At 35.4% G+C, this 22,797-nt stretch overlaps 1 protein-coding gene across 1 annotated transcript in view; it reads right to left on the bottom strand.

The window, feature by feature from the left end:
* Positions 1-4,209: 4,209 nt before the first annotated feature.
* LOC113078586 (NLR family CARD domain-containing protein 3-like) overlaps positions 4,210-22,797 on the bottom strand; it is a 66,975-nt gene continuing 48,387 nt past the window's right edge. Inside the window, exons 2-6 of the mRNA XM_026250902.1 lie at positions 9,372-9,482; positions 8,570-8,677; positions 8,073-8,157; positions 6,290-6,485; positions 4,210-6,074 (exon numbers count right to left, since the gene is read on the bottom strand). Coding sequence (XP_026106687.1) covers positions 4,210-6,074; positions 6,290-6,485; positions 8,073-8,157; positions 8,570-8,677; positions 9,372-9,394 — 2,277 coding nt within the window. The 5' untranslated portion in view covers positions 9,395-9,482. The remainder of the gene's footprint in view (positions 6,075-6,289; positions 6,486-8,072; positions 8,158-8,569; positions 8,678-9,371; positions 9,483-22,797) is intronic.

The following is a 22,797-nucleotide window of genomic DNA, read 5'->3' as shown; positions in this document are numbered from 1 at the left end:
TACACCAACACACCAATTTCATTCCTTTTGACACAGCACCAGTTTACAGACCAGCTGGAGCTTAACATTGATTCATGTTTAGATTAACCAAATTCAGACCTGAGTATCTGTAGTGTCTGTGAATTTCTCAGCAGGCTGGAGATTTCTGTCACTCCAGAGTCTCCTAGTTTATTCCTGCTCAGATCCAGCTCTGTCAGAATTGAAGCGTTTGAATTTAGAGCTGCAGCCAGAACATGACAACCTCCTTCTGTGATACAGTTGTTCTTCAGACTACATGAAGAGAAAACACTTCAGTTATAATCTTAATATTTACCAGTATGTTTTAGCTGACATTTAACAAATACTGGTGATGATGATGATGATGATGGCAACTCATTCAGTCAGCGATCTCTTATACAAGACGCACAAAAACACCCAGTAGCAAGAATTTAAAAATGTCCTTGTAACATTGAAATAATATATGTCAATGTGTTGAGTGTACAGTGTTTATCCTGCAGTAGAGCATCGTGACTAGATCTAGACTTAAAAAAAACACATTTAAACACTGTCATTTGCATTCAGAAACGGCTCCAATAAACCATATATGGTGACAACACCTCCCTTTATATATCATGTGAATGTGTAATGTCCTCACCCTAAATAATGGAAAAAGAAAGCAGTACCGACTGAGAAGACATTCTGTGCACTCACTAAACAGATCAGTGCGTTCTTTTTAAACATGTTTTCTGCACAGAGCATGGTTTGCAGAATCCTCCAGCAAAGCAAGATCAGTCATGACACTAAAGCTACATTTCAAATGACTTCCCAGCTGCACGCAAAAAGTATATTATTATATATATATATTATTTTTGTCTTGTTTTTACTTTAAATCATCAAGATGCATTTACTATATATAAGCAAAAATACATTTAGTCTTGTTTCCTGGGGGGATAAACAAGACTAAATATCTCATCTAACTTGAAATATTCATTTATAAATGTAGTATTTGCAATTAAAGGACACAGGAAACACACAGTAGCACTTTCTTTTTGTAGTATTGCCATTCTAGCACTAGATTCTCTGCTTAAGCATGCTCAGAGTTGTGCTTATATTTACACACATTCCTATGTTAAAGTACAAGATGGAAGATCCCTAACTTTGCATGAGACTGTTCTTCCGCACTCGTTACACACACATCTGTGCATATGCACTGTTGGTAAATGAGGGGCCTGAAATGTGGAGTTTATGCTGAAATTAAAGCCTGCAATTTGTCCAAATTTGAATGAACAAAACACTAATGATTGTCACAAAACTTACCTCAGTATCTCTAATTTGCAATTTATATTATCCAGGCCAGTGCAGAGTAGCTTCACTCCTGAATCCTGCAGATTATTATTGTTCATGTTCAGCTCTTTCAGATTGGTATCTGATCCAAGAACTGAAGCCAGAACTGGACAGCTTTTGTCTGTTAAGCCACAATCATTTAGCCTACAAGAGAAATAAATCAAATCACAGAGTTAGATACATGTAATACATTTGTTAAATACAAAAAAATAATTTATACCAATACACTGCATATATATTAGAATTGTATTGATTCAAATTGATTCAAATAAAACTTAATAAAATATGTAAATGAATAATAGGCTTATATCATTAATGGCAATGAGTTATATATTTAAAAGTGCTGCTCTATTATCTGGATGAGTGTATTGAGGTGGAGAATCTGGAGGTTAATAATTTATGCATTAAGGTTATGCAAGTGTATATCTCCTTTATAGCAGAAGTTGAACTGAATATTGGAGTAGAAACAACTTTTATAATAACATCATGTGCTGTAACTAAACAGCTTGTTTTGCTGAAAAGAGATATTTTTACATAAAACCCATGTAAATCTAATAAACCAGCATTGCACTTTAATTCCAAAGGACTGCAGTTTTAAAGGAAAAAAAAAAAGTTCAAGAAATTGTTTAGACTTCACCCTAAAAGAGATATATACTTATAACTAGGGGTTATAACCATACGGTATAGTATAGCAATGTTTTCCGCAGCAATACGGATCTTTTAGTATACTACTTGGTAGAGTTATAAAATCAATTTCTTGACAAATCAACTAGATGCTGGTGTTGAGTTTTTTTTTTTTTTTTCTGGTAAAGTCAGCTGGGTCACCTTCTGAAATAAAGATGACGGGAACGCGGAAAGTTATCAGATGGAGATGTGTAGCACTGCATGAGGCAAATGGTGGTCACACCAGATACTGACTGGTTTTCGGACACCCCCCTCGAACCATCAATACAGTAAACTGCACATTTTAGAGTGGCCTTTTACTGTGGCCAGCCTAAAGCCCCTTTCACACTAAACATTGGACCCAGTAAATTTCCGGGTCGCCTTCTGTGTGAACGCAAACATGTCCCGGGATTGATCCAGGGTTAGGGACCTAGGAACATTGCCGGGTTCAGTCCCGGAATGAGCTCTGTGTGAACAAAAGTCAGAACTAATGCTGTAAAGGGTGTGTCGTAGTGATGACGCACGATATCACGTGACTCTTTTACCAGGTGTTTTGAAGGCAGATCAATGTTCGCTACTAAAAAATTTGCAAATTGTAATGAAGCAGAGATCAGTTAGTTCCTCACTTTCGGCGCTGAAGCTGAGATCGCCATTTTAAGTGAACGTTAACGTGCCTAGCGTTTTCGACTCATACATTACACGTCACACCCTGATGTCACATGTCTTTACGGGACCTTTAGGGGTTGTGTGTGAATGCACGCACATATTCCGGGTAATCACTGGTAGTGTGAAAGCGCAAAATCTAGCAACAAGTGCAACAATTGCCGGGACACATTTCCCGTGTATTTGCCAGAATCACAGTGGGAAAGGGCCTAAAGGCTGATCATGCTGTCAAATCAGCATCTTGATATGCCACACCTGTTAGGTGGATGGATTATCTCAGCAAATAGAAAAAGAAGTGCTCACTAACACAGATTAAGACAGATTTGTGAACAATATTTGAGAGAAATAGGTCTTGGCAATAGGAAAAATGGCAAAAAAAATCTTGCTCCTGTTTGCAGTAGCGATACTGTGCTGTAACATGTTCCCTTCTGGAGGAATGAACTCCCCAACTCAATCCGAGCAGCTGAGTCCTTAGCCATCTTCAAGAATCGGCTTAAAACACATCTCTTCCATCTTTATTTGACCCTCTAACTTTAACACTCACTATTCTAATTCTATTCTTTAAAAACATCTAACTACCTTTCTAATCTTTTTGTATTCTATTTTCTTTTCATTTATTATGCAATTGTATATGTATGTGTGTGTGTATGTGTAAAGACCTCTAACTAGCTTGCTCTATTCTTTTTTATTATTTTTTATTCTATCTGTTTTCTGTTTATTTATTATATTATGTAAAATCCCATGCTACGTGTACTGTGTTAACCTAACTGAGACTTGTTATAGCACTTATATATCATTGCTCTTTTTGTTATTTTTGATTGCTTCCACTGTCTTCATCTGTAAGTCGCTTTGGATAAAAGCGTCTGCTAAATGAATAAATGTAAATGTAAGGTAACATGTTATATCTATATGCCGTGAACTGATAATAAGAACTTTGTAGAACTATAATCATTTAGATAGTCCAAAAAATTTTTTATAAATAAATCCAACAACTTATAACTGATTCTGTTACATTGAAGTGGATAAAAAAGTATTTATTGATTATTAATATTAAGTTATCAGTTTACAATAAGGTTCCATTAATGTTTAACACAAACAAACAATGAACAATACATTACAGTATTTATTAGTCTTTCTTAAAGTTAGTTAATGAGAATACAGTTGTTCATTATTAGTTTATGTTTATTAAGAGTGCATTAACTGTTAACTAGCACAACTGTTGATTTTAATAATGAATTAGTAAATGTTGAAATTAATATGAAAGGGTTATTTCAGGAAAAAATGAAAATTATAAAATAAAAATTACTACTTCACACTGTACGTCAACAGTCACAACAGTCGCGCTCACAATAGACCCGGAAGAGACCTCAGAATCTCAGAATATCTCAATATATTGACACAAGTATCGTGATAATATCGTATCGTGAGGCCTATCCCTACTTATAACTGGTGTATGGTTAATTATCACTATAAATTGTGGTGTCCAAGCCTGCTATGTATCAATGTAGATTCATGTAATTTTAAGATGAGAACAAAACATGACACGATATATTAAATAACTTACAGAGCTCTTTTGCAGGTTTTGATGACTGCTGATAATCTAATGAGACACTCGTCTGATTTCTTGAATTTCTGAAGCTCAAACTCCTCCAGCTCCTCCTCTGATGTCATCAACACAAAGACCAAAGCAGACCACTGGGCAGGTGAAAGATCAGCAGATGAGAGACTTCCTTTGCTAAGGTGGGTTTGAATGTCTTTCACCAGAGTTTGGTCGTTCAGTTCATTCAGACAGTAGAACAGATTGATGGATCTCTCTGGAGACAGATTAGACTCTAATTTCTGCTTGATGTACTGAACTATTTCCTTTTTGCTCTGCTCATTTCTATGTTCCAGTGTCAACAGACCCTGTAAGAGTCTCTGATTGGACTGGAGTGACAAACCAAGGAGGAAGCGAAGAAAAAGATCCAGATGTCCATTATCACTCTCTAGTGCCTTGTCCACTGCAGTCTTGAGCAAATCAATCATGTTTTTTTTGGATTGTCCAAGAAGGATCTGAAGGAAATTTTTGTTTTTCTGTTCTGTAGAATCTTGATCAAACACATATTTATTTTTGATGTCTAGAAACAGATGTGCATAAAGGGCTGCAATAAACTCTTGAATGCTCAAGTGAACGAAGCAGTACATGGTACCAAGAGTGATCCCTGTTTCCTCCTTAAAGATCTGGGTACACATGCCTGAGTACACTGAAGCCTTATAGACGTTAATACCACAGTCTTCCAGATCTGTGTCATAGAAGATCACATTGTTTCTTTTCAGCTGATCAAATGCCAGTTTCCCCAGTGAAAAGATGGCATCTTTATCCCAGGAAACATCTGGTGTATGTTCTCCATCATACTTTCGTCTGCTCTGCTGGATCTGAAATCTGAGGAAGTGTGTGTACATTTGTGTCAGAGTCTTAGGAGTGTCTTCAGTATTTGACTCCTGCAGTGTTTTGGAGACATCAGCAGCCTGATTGTTTTTCACAACATTATATCTCTTCTTCTTTAAAATGTTCTGGAGAACAGTGGCTGAAATCCAGCAGAAGACTGGGATGTGGCACATGATAAAGAGACTCTTTGATTGTTTAACATGATCAATGATTTCTTTGGCCTGATTCTCATCCGTGAATCTTTTTCTGAAGTACTCCTCCTTTTGTGCATCATTGAATCCTCGTATCTCTGTCATCCGGTCGATACAGTCAGGAGGAATCTTACTGGCAGCTGCTGGTCTGCTGGTGATCCAGATGAGAGCAGAAGGAAGAAGATTTCCCTTGATGAGGTTCGTCAGGAGAACATCCAGAGAGACTGGTGATGATACATCAGACCACGTCTCATTATCCTTAAAGTTTACAGGAAGTCGACATTCATCCAATCCATCAAGAATGAACAAGACTTTGAATTGATTTCTTCTTGTAAGGTTCAGTCCTTTTGTCTCTGGGAAAAACTGAGTTATAAGGTCCATCAAACTTAGTTTTTCTTGCTCTTTTAAGTTCATCTCTCTAAATGGAAGAGGAAATATGAAGCTGATATCTTGATTTTCTTTTCCTTCGGCCCAATCCAGAACAAACTTCTGCACAGAGACTGATTTTCCGATGCCAGCAACTCCTTTTGTCAGTACAGTTCTGATCTGCTTGTCTTGTTCAGGTGCTTCAAACAAATGTTTGCACTCAACCTGTATCTCCTGTGATTCATGACGTCTGGAAGCAACTTCAATCTGTCTCACCTCATGTTCAGTATTGACCTGTTCACTACAACCCTGAGTGATATAGAGATCTGTGTAGATGTTCTTCAGAAGTGTAGAGTCTCCTTGCTTTGCAATTCCTTCAAACACACATTGATACTTCTTCTTTAGGCTACACTTTAGCTGATGAATGAAGACCAGCTCGTCTAAACAGAAATAAAAGAATGTTTAGTCTTTGGGTTTGTTGTGTACAGAACAGAATGTGGAAGACTAAAAGAAGTCTGTAGTTGGAAGAGACAGGTTATGATGATAATATGAGAGGCATATGAACAGCAAATGATCTTCCTGTGAGTCATAGCAGTGATTGTTGAAAAGAAAACAGACTGACACAGCGCTCGAAGCAGCGATCAGAGTCTCTTACCTTCTAGAGTATCAGCAGCTTCATCTTGCTTCATCTCTCTCAGGAAGTAGAGCGTGAGATCAAGAGCTGCTTCTTTCATACTGCATCTGTTCTCATTAAAGTCCTTCACAAAGTACTGCAAGTTCTCTTTTTGTAATATTTTCTTAAACTTTTCCAGTTCTTTCTTTAGAAATTTCATTATTTTGCTCTCAAGATCCTACAAACAAAGAACAAAATTATACCAAATCCACTTTCATTTGGTCCAAATTATATAATCAGTAAGTAAAGTAAATAAATAAATCTCTCTCTCAGTTATGCGTTGGGTCAATGTGTAAACAACCCGCACCAGACCGACGTTTTCAACTAACCTGCCCGCAACTCGGACCACAAAAAACGAAAACTAAAATATTGTACCCAACCCGCTTCCTGCCCCGCATTTTTTTAAGTAGTTAATGCGTCGAACCTTTATATTAATTACTTAAATAGGCTATAGCCTACAGGATAATAAGTTATGACCGCACACATAAAGCTTGCCACAAATATCGGTTAAAGTAATGATTATGAATGTGTCTAAATTAGCAAGGAGACATTTAATTGTTTAGTAATAAACTGGTGTTTTCTGTGTCGCTGCAAAGATGAAGTGGACGATGCGGACTCGGCATGAACGCCAGAGAGAAATGCACATTTCATATGGATTACATCATCAGAGAGTAGCCTATTCATTTTGGTTTGAAGATTTTTGTTTAAAAGTAGACATTTCAAGCTTTCTGTAATATATTGGCTATATTTCTATTTAAACCCACCGACACTACCTGACCCAAAATATCAACCAAAGTTTCTACATCTTTTTTCTTAGCTATTTCAGAATCTGGAAAAATGACTGGAGCTAACTTACTGCAGTCAGTCGAGCGATATGAATGTGTGTGATGTACGGCATGATAAATGCTCGTCACTTCTGCAGCCCAAACTTTGTCAGCCTGTGGGTCATTTGGTTTAAATGAAAAACGATTGCACTGATTTGCATGTTTCTTGATGATGTGCTTTTTTCTCTGTGGTACTCACATGCACCATGTCGCTTCACGTCGTATTCTCCACCATGTCCCACAGAAAAAAAAAAAGCTTCGCCATCGACAGGTCTTAACCAAGAGTAGTCCATTCGCTATTAAAAGTGCATCTTTTTCGTGGCCACACTGGCCATGGCTGCTTAACCTGCCCGAACACAGCATGTGCACTCTCCAATTTGAGTTTGTTGACAATGTTTAGAAGGCGTTCGTGCACCAGTCAACAGTTTGGTTGATGCACGACTCAGCCTATCGAGTCGACTAAAGATTTTATTGCTCTCCTCTGAACTATTGGACATAAGTTAACAGTAGCCTAAGTATTTATTAGGCAGGGTTGAATGAAAAAGCGGCACAGGTGCTTAATTTGCGTGAGGTGGGACAAAGGGTAAAATTGCTGTACAGTACAACGTAAAGCGGGACAGATGGTCACTCTATAATCGCGCCAGTTATTCAGCCAATAAAGTGTAGGCCTATGTATTTCTAAATTGTGTCTAGTACTATATAAATTAAAAAGGTTTATTTGGCATCTTTATTTCAAATGACCCGACCGACCGCGACCTGAGTATCATTAAAAATATTTTTGGATGACTCGTAACCGCAGGTGACCACGGGTGACCCCAGGCACCGGCTCATTTCGGATCAACCCGCGCATCACTGATATATATATAAAAAGAAACAAGAAACATTGTCCAATAACCAATTTATTTGTTATAAATATAATCTTTAATTAAATATTTTATCACCTGGAAGATTCCTTGGAGTTTGTCTGTGAAATTCTTGTGGTTCCTGTTAATCTGGAAGTCTGAGTCTAATGTCTCATAATGCAGACTGTTAAAATGGAGAATAAAATTAAATGTGGTTAAGGCAATATATTTGATAAATCTCTTGCTACTTTATCAAACACAAAGAGCAAACTTCAGCTGTTAATGCTGCAATTATAAGTTAATTCTGTTAAAGAGAAGGTTCTACTCAAGTACAAATGTAAGTTTTTCTGTCCTAGAAGGAAAAAACTATTGACACTAATAACAGAAAGATGGAAAGACATATTCCTGTCTCTATGGGGAATTTATTCCTTCTTGCTGCTGCTTGTGTAACTGTATTACTGGAAAGAAGCTCCAGACTGACTTCATTAAAAAGGAAAGCAGATATTGTTCTTTGATTTATGATTTTATTTAATTTCTATCACAGATATCCCAGTGGAGAAATTAGCTAGTGCCATAATACAAAAAACATGAAATACCTTTCAGTAGCTGATGGTGTTTCTTCACTGAATTCTGGTGGCACACCTTCTTTTGAGCAGTCACTCTTCACAGACACAGAGCTGGACACATGTGAGTCTGATCTTACACTAATGACACAAAGAAGAGAGTGGGAACATTTTTAAAGTTTTGATACAATCAATTTCATAAATTCAAAAAATTATCTACAATGTATACTGCAATGTAAAAAAGAAAAAAAAAAAAAAGAGCGAAAAGTCCCCTTCCATCACAGTAGAGTCCAAGATCTCTTCTGTCACATCAGTAGCATCCTCATGTAACACACAAGCTTCATTTCTAACATTGTGTCACATTCACCTTCATTCTCCTCAGTCTCAGTCATCTCACTTCTCTCACCTTCCTCTTTTATATCTTCTCTAGCAATAGTGACACAATACAAGCGTCATGCGCTTCAGTCTATGTAGTAAACAAACCCGCACGTCTCTGCCATTCATTAATTCACACAGAGACGCGCAGAACACAGATTCACATTTCAAACAACTTTTGCGGCTTAACATTTACAGATACTGGTCCATATGGAGATTTGATTTGATTAATTTATGCTAACTTTGACTAATTACGTGACTGTCCATATTTTCATAGTTTCATTATTTTCATGACTGGATTTTGAGATTCTGTCCTCGTTTTCTGCTTCGCGGAAATCGTTTTTAGTACCGACTTGGTACCGAAGTACCGGGTCTTTTGACAACACTAATGACAACAGTGAGATAAAACTCTGCTTGTTGAAAAGTGTTAAAACTTCTGTAATAGCAGACTCAGTCTTACCTCTGTTTGTGTGAGAGACTCATCTTTCCTCTCTTCTCTGACAGACTGCAGATGAACAGCTCAACACTGAGATCTTTGTGTCTCTGAAGACGATCAGATGCTCATCAGGACCTGGACATGACAATCAGATCAAGATCATGAGAGTTCAGAGGAACAAATGATGAAGAAAATAACTAGTGCTGAATCTCTGAGTTATCAAGCAATCAATACACAAATAAAATATGCTACAAATATACTGCCATGTAATAATCTCTTCAGATCACTCACAACACACTTCTTTATTTACAGGAACATTATTTAAGTTTAAAAGAAGATTAATTTTGCTCGTGTTTATCGTCTCTCTATCAGGTTTGATTTGATCACAAAATACTTTCAGTCTCGGGTCTTGAAATGGAAAAAGAGGAGATGGAACTACACTTTTAGAATTATTCTTAATGCAACATTTTTACAGACTTGTTAAAATGTTTTAACATGTGTCGACTGAATGAGACGGTATCTCTCATTGTTGTATTTCATACAGTGAAATAATACACACTCAGCTGTTTGTTGTTGTCTACAGTGCATTCACTGCCAAGTAAAGTGCTTGACAACTTATTAAATCCAGTATGAACAATTCTAAGATGTGTTATGATATGATATTACCTGCCGAACTGATTGTGTATATGTTCTAACGTATACTTTATCTTCTGCTTTACTTGATGAAATATTTAGATCTACTTGCTTTATTCTTAGAGTTGGTTTGGCCAGAATATCCACCTTCTCATTTCCCTCCACACCAACATGAGCAAGAACCCAAATGAAGTGTGTAGACATGCCCTTAACTTTTATTCTGTACATCCTGTAGAATATTTCATTGATAATATCCATCCTAACTGATGACCTGCCAGATCTTCTACTCTCAAGTGCTGAAAAACTATCAGATGCAATGAAAGAGTTATTTACTTCATTCTCTTCTATCCACTGTAGGGCCAGCAATATCACCAATAGCTCTGTTGCTTATACTGACAAATTAGGGCTGGGCGATATATCTAACGATATGCTCATGCACATCTAGTCAGTAAATCTGGTTCAGTGATTAGCGCTAAATCGTCAACACCTGCTTTCAAATGGAGCGGCTTTTAATAGACAGAGCCGTAGATCACTTACAAGTAAAGCAATATCACCTTCATTATCCCAGATGAATCGCCTTCGATAACGGACGCGATATTGGGTAGCTCGTACTCTTTTCTTAATATATAAATCACACATTGTAATATATACATCTGCACCTGCATTTTCTGTGTCAGGATCTTTGGATCCATCTGTAAATAAAAACACTGATTCTGGGAAATGTTTCGGGATCGTGTCGGGAGTTGATTAGAAATGTCTTTCAGTTCCTGCTGTATACTAAAGTTAACAGTAGGCAAGGGGAATAACCAGGGAGCAACAGAGGGAATTGAGACTGTATTACTGTACTGTAATTGATGTTATAATAATAATTCCTTACATTTATATAGCATTTTCTAGGCACTCAAAGCGCTTTACATAGTCAGGAGTTATCTCCTCATCCACCACCAGTGTGCAGCATCCACCTGGATGATGCGACGGCAGCCATATTGTGCCAGAACGCCCACCACACACCACACTTACTGGTGGAGAGGAGACAAATGTAATCCTACATTTTTTGCTTTAGCATCACATATCCATCCAAAACTAGTCAAATTTGATTCATTATTTTCACAGCATTCTTTTAACATAAGATATATTTTCAACCTCTAGTCCACAAAGCCCCATCATCTGCATACAAAGATGTTCCTACATTTTGTTCAACCTGAGAGAAAGTGTCATTAATCATTATGTTGAATAGTAACGAACTACAGTACATACACTTCCTTGTGAAGTCTGGAATATTCTTCACCTACTCACTTGTATTTTCCTGTTAAACAAAAACCTATTAATTCTGCCTTAAATTCCTAATGATTTTAATTTGATTAATAATCCTGCTTTGGATTGATCCAGAGTGTGGACTAGGGATCTAAACCACGATACACATACGTCGTGTATTTTGACGTCACACATGTCTTAGCACAGTGATTGTCAAACTTTTTACAGTGATGTAATATTTAACATTGTTCTGAGTAGCCCTTCTCTTCCACTTAGACCACAGTCACACCTTTACTATTAAAAGGAAAACATTTGCACCTTAAATTGATTTACAGGCATGCATATATATATATATATATGCCTTCGATGATAGCCTACTTGCAAACTTAAAAATAAAACAGACAATAGGTGACGGCAAATCACTGTCTTCATGAGCCGGGCATCATTCATTCATTCAGTAGCAAGCTAATGCTGTAGTTATTAATCACTGACTCTCAGAATCGTTCAAAGACGCAGATACATTCACTAAACATCACTTGCTTGGAGATGCACACCAGATAATACAGATTTCGTTGGAACTAGTGTTATTTCATTGCGAAATAAAACAAACATGACAATATTATGTTTAAATGTAAGGTAAATTTAACGTGCATTATTCACTTAATATAATATTTTTTGTTGAAACTGCTGTAAAAATTTATGTCACATTTGCAATCGTTTGGATATTCAGGGAAATTTGCATTCTTGTTCGTATTTTAAACATGAAAACAATAACTCGCACAGGGTGTCTGTATCAGAGAGAGATTAAATCAATCTCAATGTACAGTCCATGTCAATATTTGCTCTTCATGCTATTAAGTGAAGATCTACTTTAAGAAACATCGAACAGCAGCATGATTCGCTAAAGCAGCACATTCAGTGTCATCCTATCACATGCACGCTGCTTGTGTGGAAGAAGTTAGTTAAGAAGATATTTAGAAGACTGCTGGTAATCAAACAGTTGGTGGTTCCCAATGACTTCCATAGTAAATAAAAAATACTAAGGAATGGCAGCCACCAACTAAATCATAAATGATAAAAAAAAAGAAAAAGAAAAAAAAATCATTTTTGGGTGAACTATGCCTTTAATGTCTTATACTCGCATTAGTATTAGTTTTTATTCCTTGTTTTAAAGTACTTCATTAGTTTAGCTTCCATGATTTTGATAGAATGCCTCATTAGGCCTAATTATAAATAATTAAAGAGAACACTATAATTAATAGATGCTGCTCTGTGGAGGTTACCATGGATCAGCTCTATTTCTGCTGTTCTACAGCTGCTGTCAGACACTGCTTTTATGCTTTTTTCAGTTTATACTAATGCAATATATTGGACCAAATGTTTGTTGTAAGTCTCAGCCGGTAGATGGAAAACAAACTATCGTGATTTCTGATCGAGCGTTTGGACACGGAAGCGGTGACGTCACACTGAATGTCTAAAAAATACTTTCGATTTAACATCACAGAACCATGGTTAATTTGTGGTTACCATGGTTTAACTACAGTAACCATGGTTCTTTGGTTTTATTTGTAGTTAAACCATGGTTAATTTTCGTAAGGGTAAAACTAGTAGAGTCTGTGCTAAAGTTATAGCCTACCTGTACAAATGTTTTCTAGAGAATAAAAAGATCAAATCCAACGAGCAAAGTTTTCTCTTTCTATCTGCGTAGTTCTTCTTCTTCTTCTCTGGTGTTTCTTGGCGGTTGGCAACCTCACTTACTGGAGCATTACCGCCACCAACTGGAATAAAGTATGGATCAGGATATTTGCTTATATGTAGTATCCAAACAAAACAAATAAACTAGAAATAAATAATAAAAAAACATTAAAATATTATATTATTTTAAATTAAATGTAATATTATTTTATATATATAATTATATAACTATATAATTTACTTCACAAATTCAATAATATAATCATGATTAACTTGCTTGCTGTTTTCCCTAATAAACCTGATAAACACATTGTGATTGACGAATATTCGCGGGTTGTTATGATTATGCCATTCTGTCTCTATGGGGGAGCTCAAATGTCTGATTCCACATAAATCTTGCTGTTTTCTCCCAATAAGTTAATATACGCATTCTATAATGATAAAGCTGTGAATAAGAATCTGAAAAGAAAGAAGCTTCAAATTAATATTTCAAAGTACGTCAATAAATCCAACCACCGCTATAGATTTATGTTTCACTTTCCATAATCTTCACTTTATGACCGTCTTACATTTGTCCTTAATTTGATTCAAATGTACTTTCCATGTTAGTTTTTTTATCAAACCAATCCCCAAGAAAACTAACAGCTTTGTTGTCTACTTACAAAGAGGTGACATTACAAATAAATACTAAACAAAAGCTTTAACAAAAAATAAAAATATTAAATATATTAACAGCAGTAAGATTTTTGGAAGATGAAATAGTTTGAATACATGTTTGAACCTCTTTTTTTTTAATAACAAAGGATTTTGATGAGTGAATTTACTGCAGTGAATATGAAATTTTGCAAGAAGTAATAATAGGTTAATAATAAAATATGAATTATTTTTGTCTTTTTGAATATTAAAGAATCCAAACAGTACATCCTTAAAAAGCAGAGAGAAACCAAATAAAGAAACCAAAATAGTTGTGTGTGAGGACAATCCCAAACGATAGGTATATCAGTTTCATTAGGGTCACCACAAAAGCAACAGCTTGTGCTGTATCTGTGTCTGTTTTAAACCTTTCCAAAAACACTTTAGTAAAATCTGTGTAATAATTTGAATGAGATTTCTCTAACCTTGTTATTATATTTCGAAAACAGAATCCATACTTTTTTCCAATCAATATGATCAGCCACATTCCTCCAATAAGACACCACAAAACAAAGATTTTCTGTTTTATAAAATGTCTTGATCATTCCAGATGAAGTACCGGACAGGGGAGAAATTGTGCTTAATTAATGACCATGCAAATAATGCCTGTTTATGAAATTTAGATAAATGGTAAGGGATTCTAGCAATATTATAAATACAGATCAATAGGAAAGGGAGACCCAGTAATTTGGAAAAATAGTAATTGGGGATAAAATTCCAGATTTAGTTTGGATTACACGAAAACTGTCTAAACCAAATCATTTTGAAAGTATTGTTCTAAGAAGAGAAATCAAGGAAATTCATCCCACCATACTCATATATGTTCATTAATACAGACTTTTTTACATAATGGATTTAGTTTTTCCAAACTTTAAAAATGATTTTATCAACTGTTTACAGATGTTGTTGAACACATATAGAGAGAGTGCAGAGTATGTAAGCCTTAGCAAGCATTATTCTGCCTCTCAAGCTTAAGTCTCTCTGAACCATGCATTCAATCTTCTTTGAGCTTCAATTATAACCAGGTCCAAAAATAACGGATTAGTTTATCTATCAAGTCATCTGTTTTTTTGAGTTGTTCATTCATCACGTGACTGAGCCGGAAAGACGGAAACACACATTTATAAACTGTAGGAAGTAAAAAGCTACACTTTGAGACCAGAAACGTAGTAACTGTAAGAGTTAATAATTATCATACTGATGATTATGATGATAATAATGACTATGCACCAATTTGTAAGGAAGCTTTTAAATAAATTTCTCTATCCAATGCCTTCACGTCACATGACCAAAGAATGAACGGCAGGTTAAAGCCTTTTATACAGTCTTTTATTATTATTATTAATATTATTATTAGACAATACAAACATTAAAACATTAAGGCAGTACGCTTAAAATCATAAAGAAGAAGAATATACACAGATTTGTTGCCAGGGTAACTCCAGTCTATGGTCAAAGCTTATTGGTCCGTCACGAGATGAAGGAATTTCTAGCATTTAACTGCTAAGTACTTTATATGTGCTTGGCTTTATTATATTATATTGAAGCTTGAATTTGTTGTAATACTTTATAGTATATAATAGGGGTTGAACGACTTCAGATTTTTTAAAGTCGTTTTTTATTTGATGAAAGTCGAGTCGAAGTCGTCTAGTTGCTGGTGACGTCATTAATGAACAAATACATCTCGAGCTTTAAAAAACCCTTGTGCACAGCTATGACACAGCGATGTGTACATGGCTATTGCTCCTATAACAGCTCATTTATCCGTTCTTTTGTCTTTGGGTCGTTATATTTCTCACAGATTTCTGCTCATTTTAAATCAGATAAAGTAGCACAGTAATGATTATATTTATATGAATGGATTAGTGAGAGCGATTGTGTGTGTGAATTAATTCTACCTGGCGGCGTCTCTCTACTAGTGAAGCTGTGGGATTTAGTTAAGAAATAAATTATAGAACTTCTCAGTTTCTAAACTATTTTATTGAGAAATCACAGAACAGTGTTGACAGTACATTCCTGCGCTGAATGATTCTGTGCACGAGCGATCTGCAAGCGACGTACGACTCGACTAGTCGATTAGTCGGTGCAACCTCATATAACTTTTTTTTCTATTGATGTTTCGATTAATTTTCGTATGCATGTTGTAACGGGGCTTGCAGTGAAGTCTCGAAGACGTTTATTATTCATAAAAATAAATAGTTTGCCTTACTTTCCTCTGTTATATACATAGTTTGTGTGTTAATATTACCATATTGTCATTGTTAAAGTTTTGTTTTATATATGTGTGTATATTGATTTCATCTCTCTTTCCCGAGGTTGAGCTCCACCCCCGAACACCTCCATCTTGTTGAGCAATAACGTTTTGCACTGAATATAAGGTGGAGTTTGTGTTTGTGTGGAGGCTCTCCCTGTTCCAGCACATGTCCGCCTCCGTCACGTTCATGCTCTTCTGACTCACACTTGTTGAGGAGCTGCTGCCGTCCTGCCATCGACGATGAAAGCATCCAGTGAGCTACGTGCGTGTCTTGTTGTCCAGCTAGCTGCTGACAAGCAGTGCTCTTTCTTTGTGTTTCTTTTGAGGTTTTCTTTATTTTTTTTGTTGATCTATGTTTTGTTTGTCTATTGGATTTATTTTGCTTTAGTTTAGTTGATTTGACTTCTATCAGCCACTCATTGTAATGTGGCTCGTAAGCTGTTTAATTAATATTTAATTAATATTTAAGCCATTAATAAATAGAGATGCGTTTTCCTCATTTTGTTTTAGGAGACTTAAGCAGTTTTGGTGCTTGAATTGGGGAACTGATTAAACTAAAATAATTAAGGAAAGAAGGCTGCCTATTTAATTTAAGTGAATTAGCTCAATTTTGCAGTTTTATTTTAGAGGTGATTGTTAGATCCCAGCATGCTTTGCATATGGCTGGATATGGAGAGTAAATTTTGAAATTAAATGCTACTTCATGTTTTTGAGTGAAGGGAGGCATCTATTAATGTTTAATGTTCAGTTACATTTGACATTTGTTAGAGTTTCTGTAACATCGAAGTTGCACAGTGGAATCGTTACCACTGTGCAGAAGAGTAGAGCTTGTAGTTATGGACACTACTCTTCTATGGGATTAAACCTTGTTTAATGAGCAGTAGCCTTGCTAGTGCTAGAGCAGTACTTTCCAGTATTTCTCAAGTATTTTCCTACTTGAGCTGATTGGCTGTATACAGTCTTGTAAATGTATAAAATAACAAAATACAAACAGATCTCATTTAAAATCACAGACTTTTGAGAATAAACTTAAAATAAATGAGCACATTTCCCTAATTATATTACATTTATTGTGCCATAGACTAAATAATTTAGGAATTTTTACTTAATTTATTTGGGTAAATTTCACCCCCAAAAAAACAACCTTAAAATCTACTCAAATATAATATGTGTAATATTGTTACCATAATTTTGTTTAAGCAGATAGCATGTAATATTTTTTACAATGCATTAATAACTCGCCCTCATGTTGTTTCAAACCCGTAAGACCTCCTTTTATCTTCAGAACACAGTTTAAGATATTTTAGATTTAGTCCGAGAGCTCTCAGTCCCTCTATTGAAACTGTGTGTACGGTCTACTGTCCATGTCCAGATAGGTAAGAAAAACATGTGTCTGTTGTGAGAGAGTTCAAAACAAAGCAGTTTGTGATATCCGGTTCACGAACGAATCATTCGATGTAACGAATCTTCTTGAACCAGTTCACCAAATCGAACTGAATCGTTTTAAACGGTTCGCGTCTCCAATACACATTAATCCACAAATGGCTTAAGCTGTTAACTTTTTTAATGTGGCTATCACTCCCTCTGAGTTTAAACAAACCAATATCCCGGAGTAATTCATTTACTCAAACAGTACACTGACTGAACTGCTGTGAAGAGAGAACTGAAGATGAACACTGAGCCGAGCCAGATAACGAACGAACGATTGACTCGTTCATGAGTCAAGAAACGTTTCTGTCAGACGTGTCCGATTCGACGCACGATAAGCACACACAAGTGTGTATTCTTAATTAATGCAAGAAAATACTGAATTTAACCCAAGAAAAGTAAGTACAGTAGGCCTATTTATGTGAATTGATAGTGAATCAAGAGATGGTTCAAAGTATATAGATTTTTATTTAATTTTACATATAGTAAATGCTCAGCTCCAAAAACATGTTCTGAAACACACAAAATAAAGTGAAATTCACAAGTAAATTAAATTATATATTATATGAAATAAATAAATACTGTTGTTGTTTTTTTTGGGTGGGGGGGGGGGGTGACCCCCATGAGCTCTGACACAATTCGAACACTGGATGTGTTGATTAAAGCTAATTGGTTAAAACCAAATGTGTTCAACAAAACCTGTGAAGGGCTGACTCTTTGAAGGACTTGTTTAGGCTCCTCGGCAGCTTCTTCAAGATCAGCATTGAGCTTCGAGTTTACGGTAAGTTCCCTGTTAATTCCAGCAGCTTTCTGACAGAATTGGTCAGAATCTGATTCTGAGTTTTAAAACTAGGCCATGATGAACCACAGAAAGAGAGAGAGCAAAACTGTGTATTTATGAATCGTGGATTATAGTTTGGAAAAATAGGAAAGGAAAGAAAGGGAAAAGAAAGGAAACCATGAGAGAACTATTACAAGAGATGGCTTCTTTAAAGAGCTGCTGGGTTACAGGTTATTATGGAGTATGTGATCTGATATAACTGCAAGACAGAAACAAATACTGAATTACAATCGCTTCACAAAAAGGTATTAAAGGCATAACAAGCATTGTGGTTACTGCGCTTTACACGTACTATACAGTAAAAACACAGTTACTGTGGTAAAACCATGGTAACTGTTGTTGTTACTGTTGTTTAACTACAAATACCACATAAAAATACAGTCACTGTGGTAAAACCATGGTAAGTGCTGTGTTACACTGTGCTGTCAATACAAAGAGTAAACAGTAACTAAGAGTAAACAAGTGCTGTGGTTACCATACATAAAAATACCAGAGTAAAACTATATTTAAGGTGAAGCACGGTATATGTGGTTGTTACTCTGCATCCCTTAAGAAAATAAAAAATATTATAGTAATTTATAATAAATACTATAGTGTTTCTGAACCACTATAGTAAAGTCTATTATACTGTATATATTATAGTGTTCACAACACTTTGTTAATGAATGCTACAGCATACTGTAGTATTAACTATAGCCAACTGATAAACTGTGATAAGTAATCTAGTATTATTTAGATTACAGTATTGGGTAAAGTAATTAGTTTATATAACTATAATGGTTATATTATCACAGAAACTATAGAATTACAACAGATTCATTCAAGTTCTTTACTATAGCATGGATTAAAAACACTATAGTATTTGCTATAAATTACTATAGTATTTTGTTCATGTGCATGGATACAAAATAAACCAAAAAATCATTGTTGCTATAGTTTAACCATGGCAACCACAAATTAACCATGGTTTTGCGAACTACAGTTCAACCATGGTGTTTATAGTAAAACTGTGGTTATACAAATGGAATTCAATCTAGGCCAAAACACATAAATTAATTCATAAATAGATCAACTATTTTATGAGATGGGTGGAAACCTTACCTGTTATCTAAATCCATCTTTTAACCAAGCGGCAACCTCCCACTCTCTCTCATGAAGCCAACAAGGAAGTGACTTAAACTGTAATTCGTCAATTGGCTGCAAAAAGGAGTCAATCCCATAGCAACTCCAGCTTCATACATTTTTTAATAGTCTAACGATGCCTATTCAAACACGTTTTGAAAGTCTTTTTATATACGATGTCCATATACGATGATCACCGAATTACCAGTTTACCCACCTCTCATTTTACCACTACTCACCTGATTATGACCATGAAAAGAGAAACTTTCCAGCGTAGCCCTATCTCTCGTTGGTTGACCCCTCGCGTCAGAATCCGAAGGTGAGAGATTAACATTGAAGTGTATTGGATGGCCCTCTACGTTGAAAAGTGACTCAAAGGGGATGTCGACATCAGGGGGCAATGACCAAGCGTCAATACGTGACAATGAGGGGTGAGATGTGTTGGACAGAAATACAGAGTTCTTGTATGAAACTCTAGATGGCGCAGTCTGATAGTTCTAACTCACTCTGACCTAATGACATCATTATCACATGGCACAGCTGATTGGTTTTCTGATTGGCTGATTTGGGATTCGATATATTGATCGAATTAATTCCCCCTTTTGATTAAAATATTTTACTCGGTGGGCCCCCAATCTGGCCCCCTGGCCCATTTGCTCATGCATACGTTGTATTCCCAGAATCTATGCCTCTGAATTGAGCTGTAAAATATCTTGTGTAGATCTGTCTCAATCAACCTTAACAAGTGATGTACTATATTAAAATACACAAATATAAAGTTAATTTGACAGCAAGTTGTCTTACAACTGAAATCTTTTCAGTATCATTGGGATATATAAAAATAAGGTTATTTTTGAGATTACAGACTAAAGTACAGACATTTATTATTATTATTTGTTTACTTCAAGTCTATCTATTGTATGATTTGCATTTTAAACTGAAGCCCAAAAGGAATTGTTATCTTGTGGCTCCCTCTGGTGAGCCAAGTTAGTATGAATTCCCACTGAAATAAATGGATGATAAGAGAGAGAAAGAGAGAGAGAAGTTTTTTCTTGTTGTTGTTTTATTGTACCTACAGCTTGTAACCAATTACATGCCTCATGCCTCTGCAGAACTCCTTGGTGTCATCCTTCCACAGCCTCTGCTGCAGCTTACTCCTATAATCATTTAATGATAATAATAATGCAGTTTATTAGGCACCTTTCAAGACTGAATGACACCTTAAAATAACAGTAGGCTATTGATTGATTGACTGCAATAAAACCTAATGAATTTAAACAAGAGTTTAATAAAGACTCAAATACAGAAATAAATTGCGATAGGGGTTATGTAAGCTGTGTTATTACATTTCACAGATACAAATGCAAATATGGAATTTGTTTTCTCCAGTTAAACAAAAGCCTAATATGAGAAGAATTATTATTATTATTATTATTATTATTTTGTGCAGAAGACAGGTGTTGAAGCCACAGTAGGCACTGTTGTGCAGTTTGATGGGATTTACTGCAGCATGCCTAAAGTGCTGTTATTCCTTAAGATGTTTTCTGAAATAAGAAAGGAAATACTTTCATGAGTGTTTGAAAATGGGACGTGATGTAAAAGTGCAAAGGTACAAATAGATGTTTGGGGTGAATCTGACATTCATTTTCTTCCAAACTATAAAGTAAAAATATTTGAAAATTAACTCCGTAAAAGTCAGGATCACTTTGAACAGTAATCAATTAAAAGAACAAGCAAACCTAAAAAGGAAAGATTTTTGTGATGGTTGGGGTATCTGCCTTTAATTATCTCCAATACTAAACAGTAAAATGACTTGGAAATGAATACAGTAATAGTCAGGGTGACTGTGAGCAGGAATCAACTGAAAGAACGAGAACACCTCTAAAGAAAATGTTTTTATGAGGGTTTGAAATGGGACATGATGCAAAAGTGATTATGCATTTAGATGCTTGGGGTGAATTTGCCTTTGATTTTCCGCGAAACAGTACAATAAAAATATTTGAATATTATTACAGTAATAGTCAGGGTGACTGTGAACAGGAATCAATTGAAAGAATGAGCAAACCTATAAAGAAAAAAAGTGATGAGTGTTTGAAAATGGGTAATGGTGCAAATGCTAGAAATGCACTTTGTTTTTAGAGTGATTTTGTCATTAATTTTCTCCAAAACTATAAAGTAAAATGACTTGAAAATTTAAATGGTACTAGTCAGGGTGACTGTGAACTTGAATCAATTGGAAGAATGGACAAACGTATTAAGGAAAGCTATTTATTAACAAGTGCTTTTTATGAGAAAGTGTGAGAATGAACATGAACGTGTGTGTGCGTGTGTGTAATATAGACATGATAAGTTACCTGCACTGTTAGAAAAAGAGGTACAATACAGGTCCATTTTTGTTCCCTAAGGTACAAACTTTGCATATGTACCCTTAAAAGTACAAAAATGTATCTTTAAGGTACAATTGTGCACCTTTAAGGTACAATTATGCACCTTCCATTGTACATTGTGAGCTTTTGGAGGTGTAAGGTACATATTTGTCCCTTACATATTTGTACCTTAATGTTTAAATATAAAATGGCAGGAATTAGTGGATGCTGAAAATGTCATCTCTCAATATAGAAACACAAGTTAACCTATACTATCAAACTCAATAATGTCAAACTAAATTAACTGTGAAGTTTTGAGATATGGGCAAAATAAATCAGAATGTGTAAAGTTTTGAGATATGGGCAAAATAAATCAGAATGTTTTTTTGTTTTTTTGTTTTTTTATTTGTGAAGTGTCCCTTTGAATCATTTTTAATCATGTTAATGAGGATTATGTAATCATTTATATTCACAAACAGTATTGAAGAATTTGATTTTCAAACCATTTACCCTATTTATATTAGAATAAAATAGACAAATAATTGTTAACGCTTTAAGTTGTGTTCTATTGAAAGGATCTAGCTACAGGCTAACCAGAGTTTGACTCGGCGGAAGCATAAATATTGCAGCGCGGAAGGATACATGAGTGAATCGACAGTGATCCAACTGTCAGTCTCTGTCAGTGTCGATCAAAGGTGGGAGGATGGCCCTTCGACATTTATCAACGGAGGATTTAATCACGGAGTTATTTACTTTGGGGATAGAGGTCACTGAAGAGGAGAAAAGTAAATTCAAAGGTAAAGTATTTGAATTTTTAATCAGTGTTTGTGGTGTTAATTCAAAGTTGGAAGTTAACTTTTACTGTTAATGTTAGTGCTAGCCAAGTTCATACTCTAAGTCAACATTAGCTAGCTAGACTCACGTTGACGATTGCCATTATTAACGTTAACTAGTTAACGTTAATTAAAATATTATTATATAATAATAGCATAAATAAATATTATTATTATTATAAGTAGCAGTACTATCTTGCCTACAGTTCACCATCGAGCTAACGTTAACTTCTCGGCGGCAAAAACGCTACTCATCCAACTCTGCAGCCGAAAAGATAACGTTAACGTGAAATATTAAAATATTTCAGAACAAAAGACTAATGGGCGGCAA

The sequence above is a fragment of the Carassius auratus genome, unplaced genomic scaffold (assembly GCF_003368295.1).
Source record: "Carassius auratus strain Wakin unplaced genomic scaffold, ASM336829v1 scaf_tig00026059, whole genome shotgun sequence".
Taxonomy (NCBI): Eukaryota; Metazoa; Chordata; class Actinopteri; order Cypriniformes; family Cyprinidae; genus Carassius; species Carassius auratus.
Note: the sequence above shows the minus strand (reverse complement) of the source record. Positions and strands in the feature narration are given on the sequence as shown.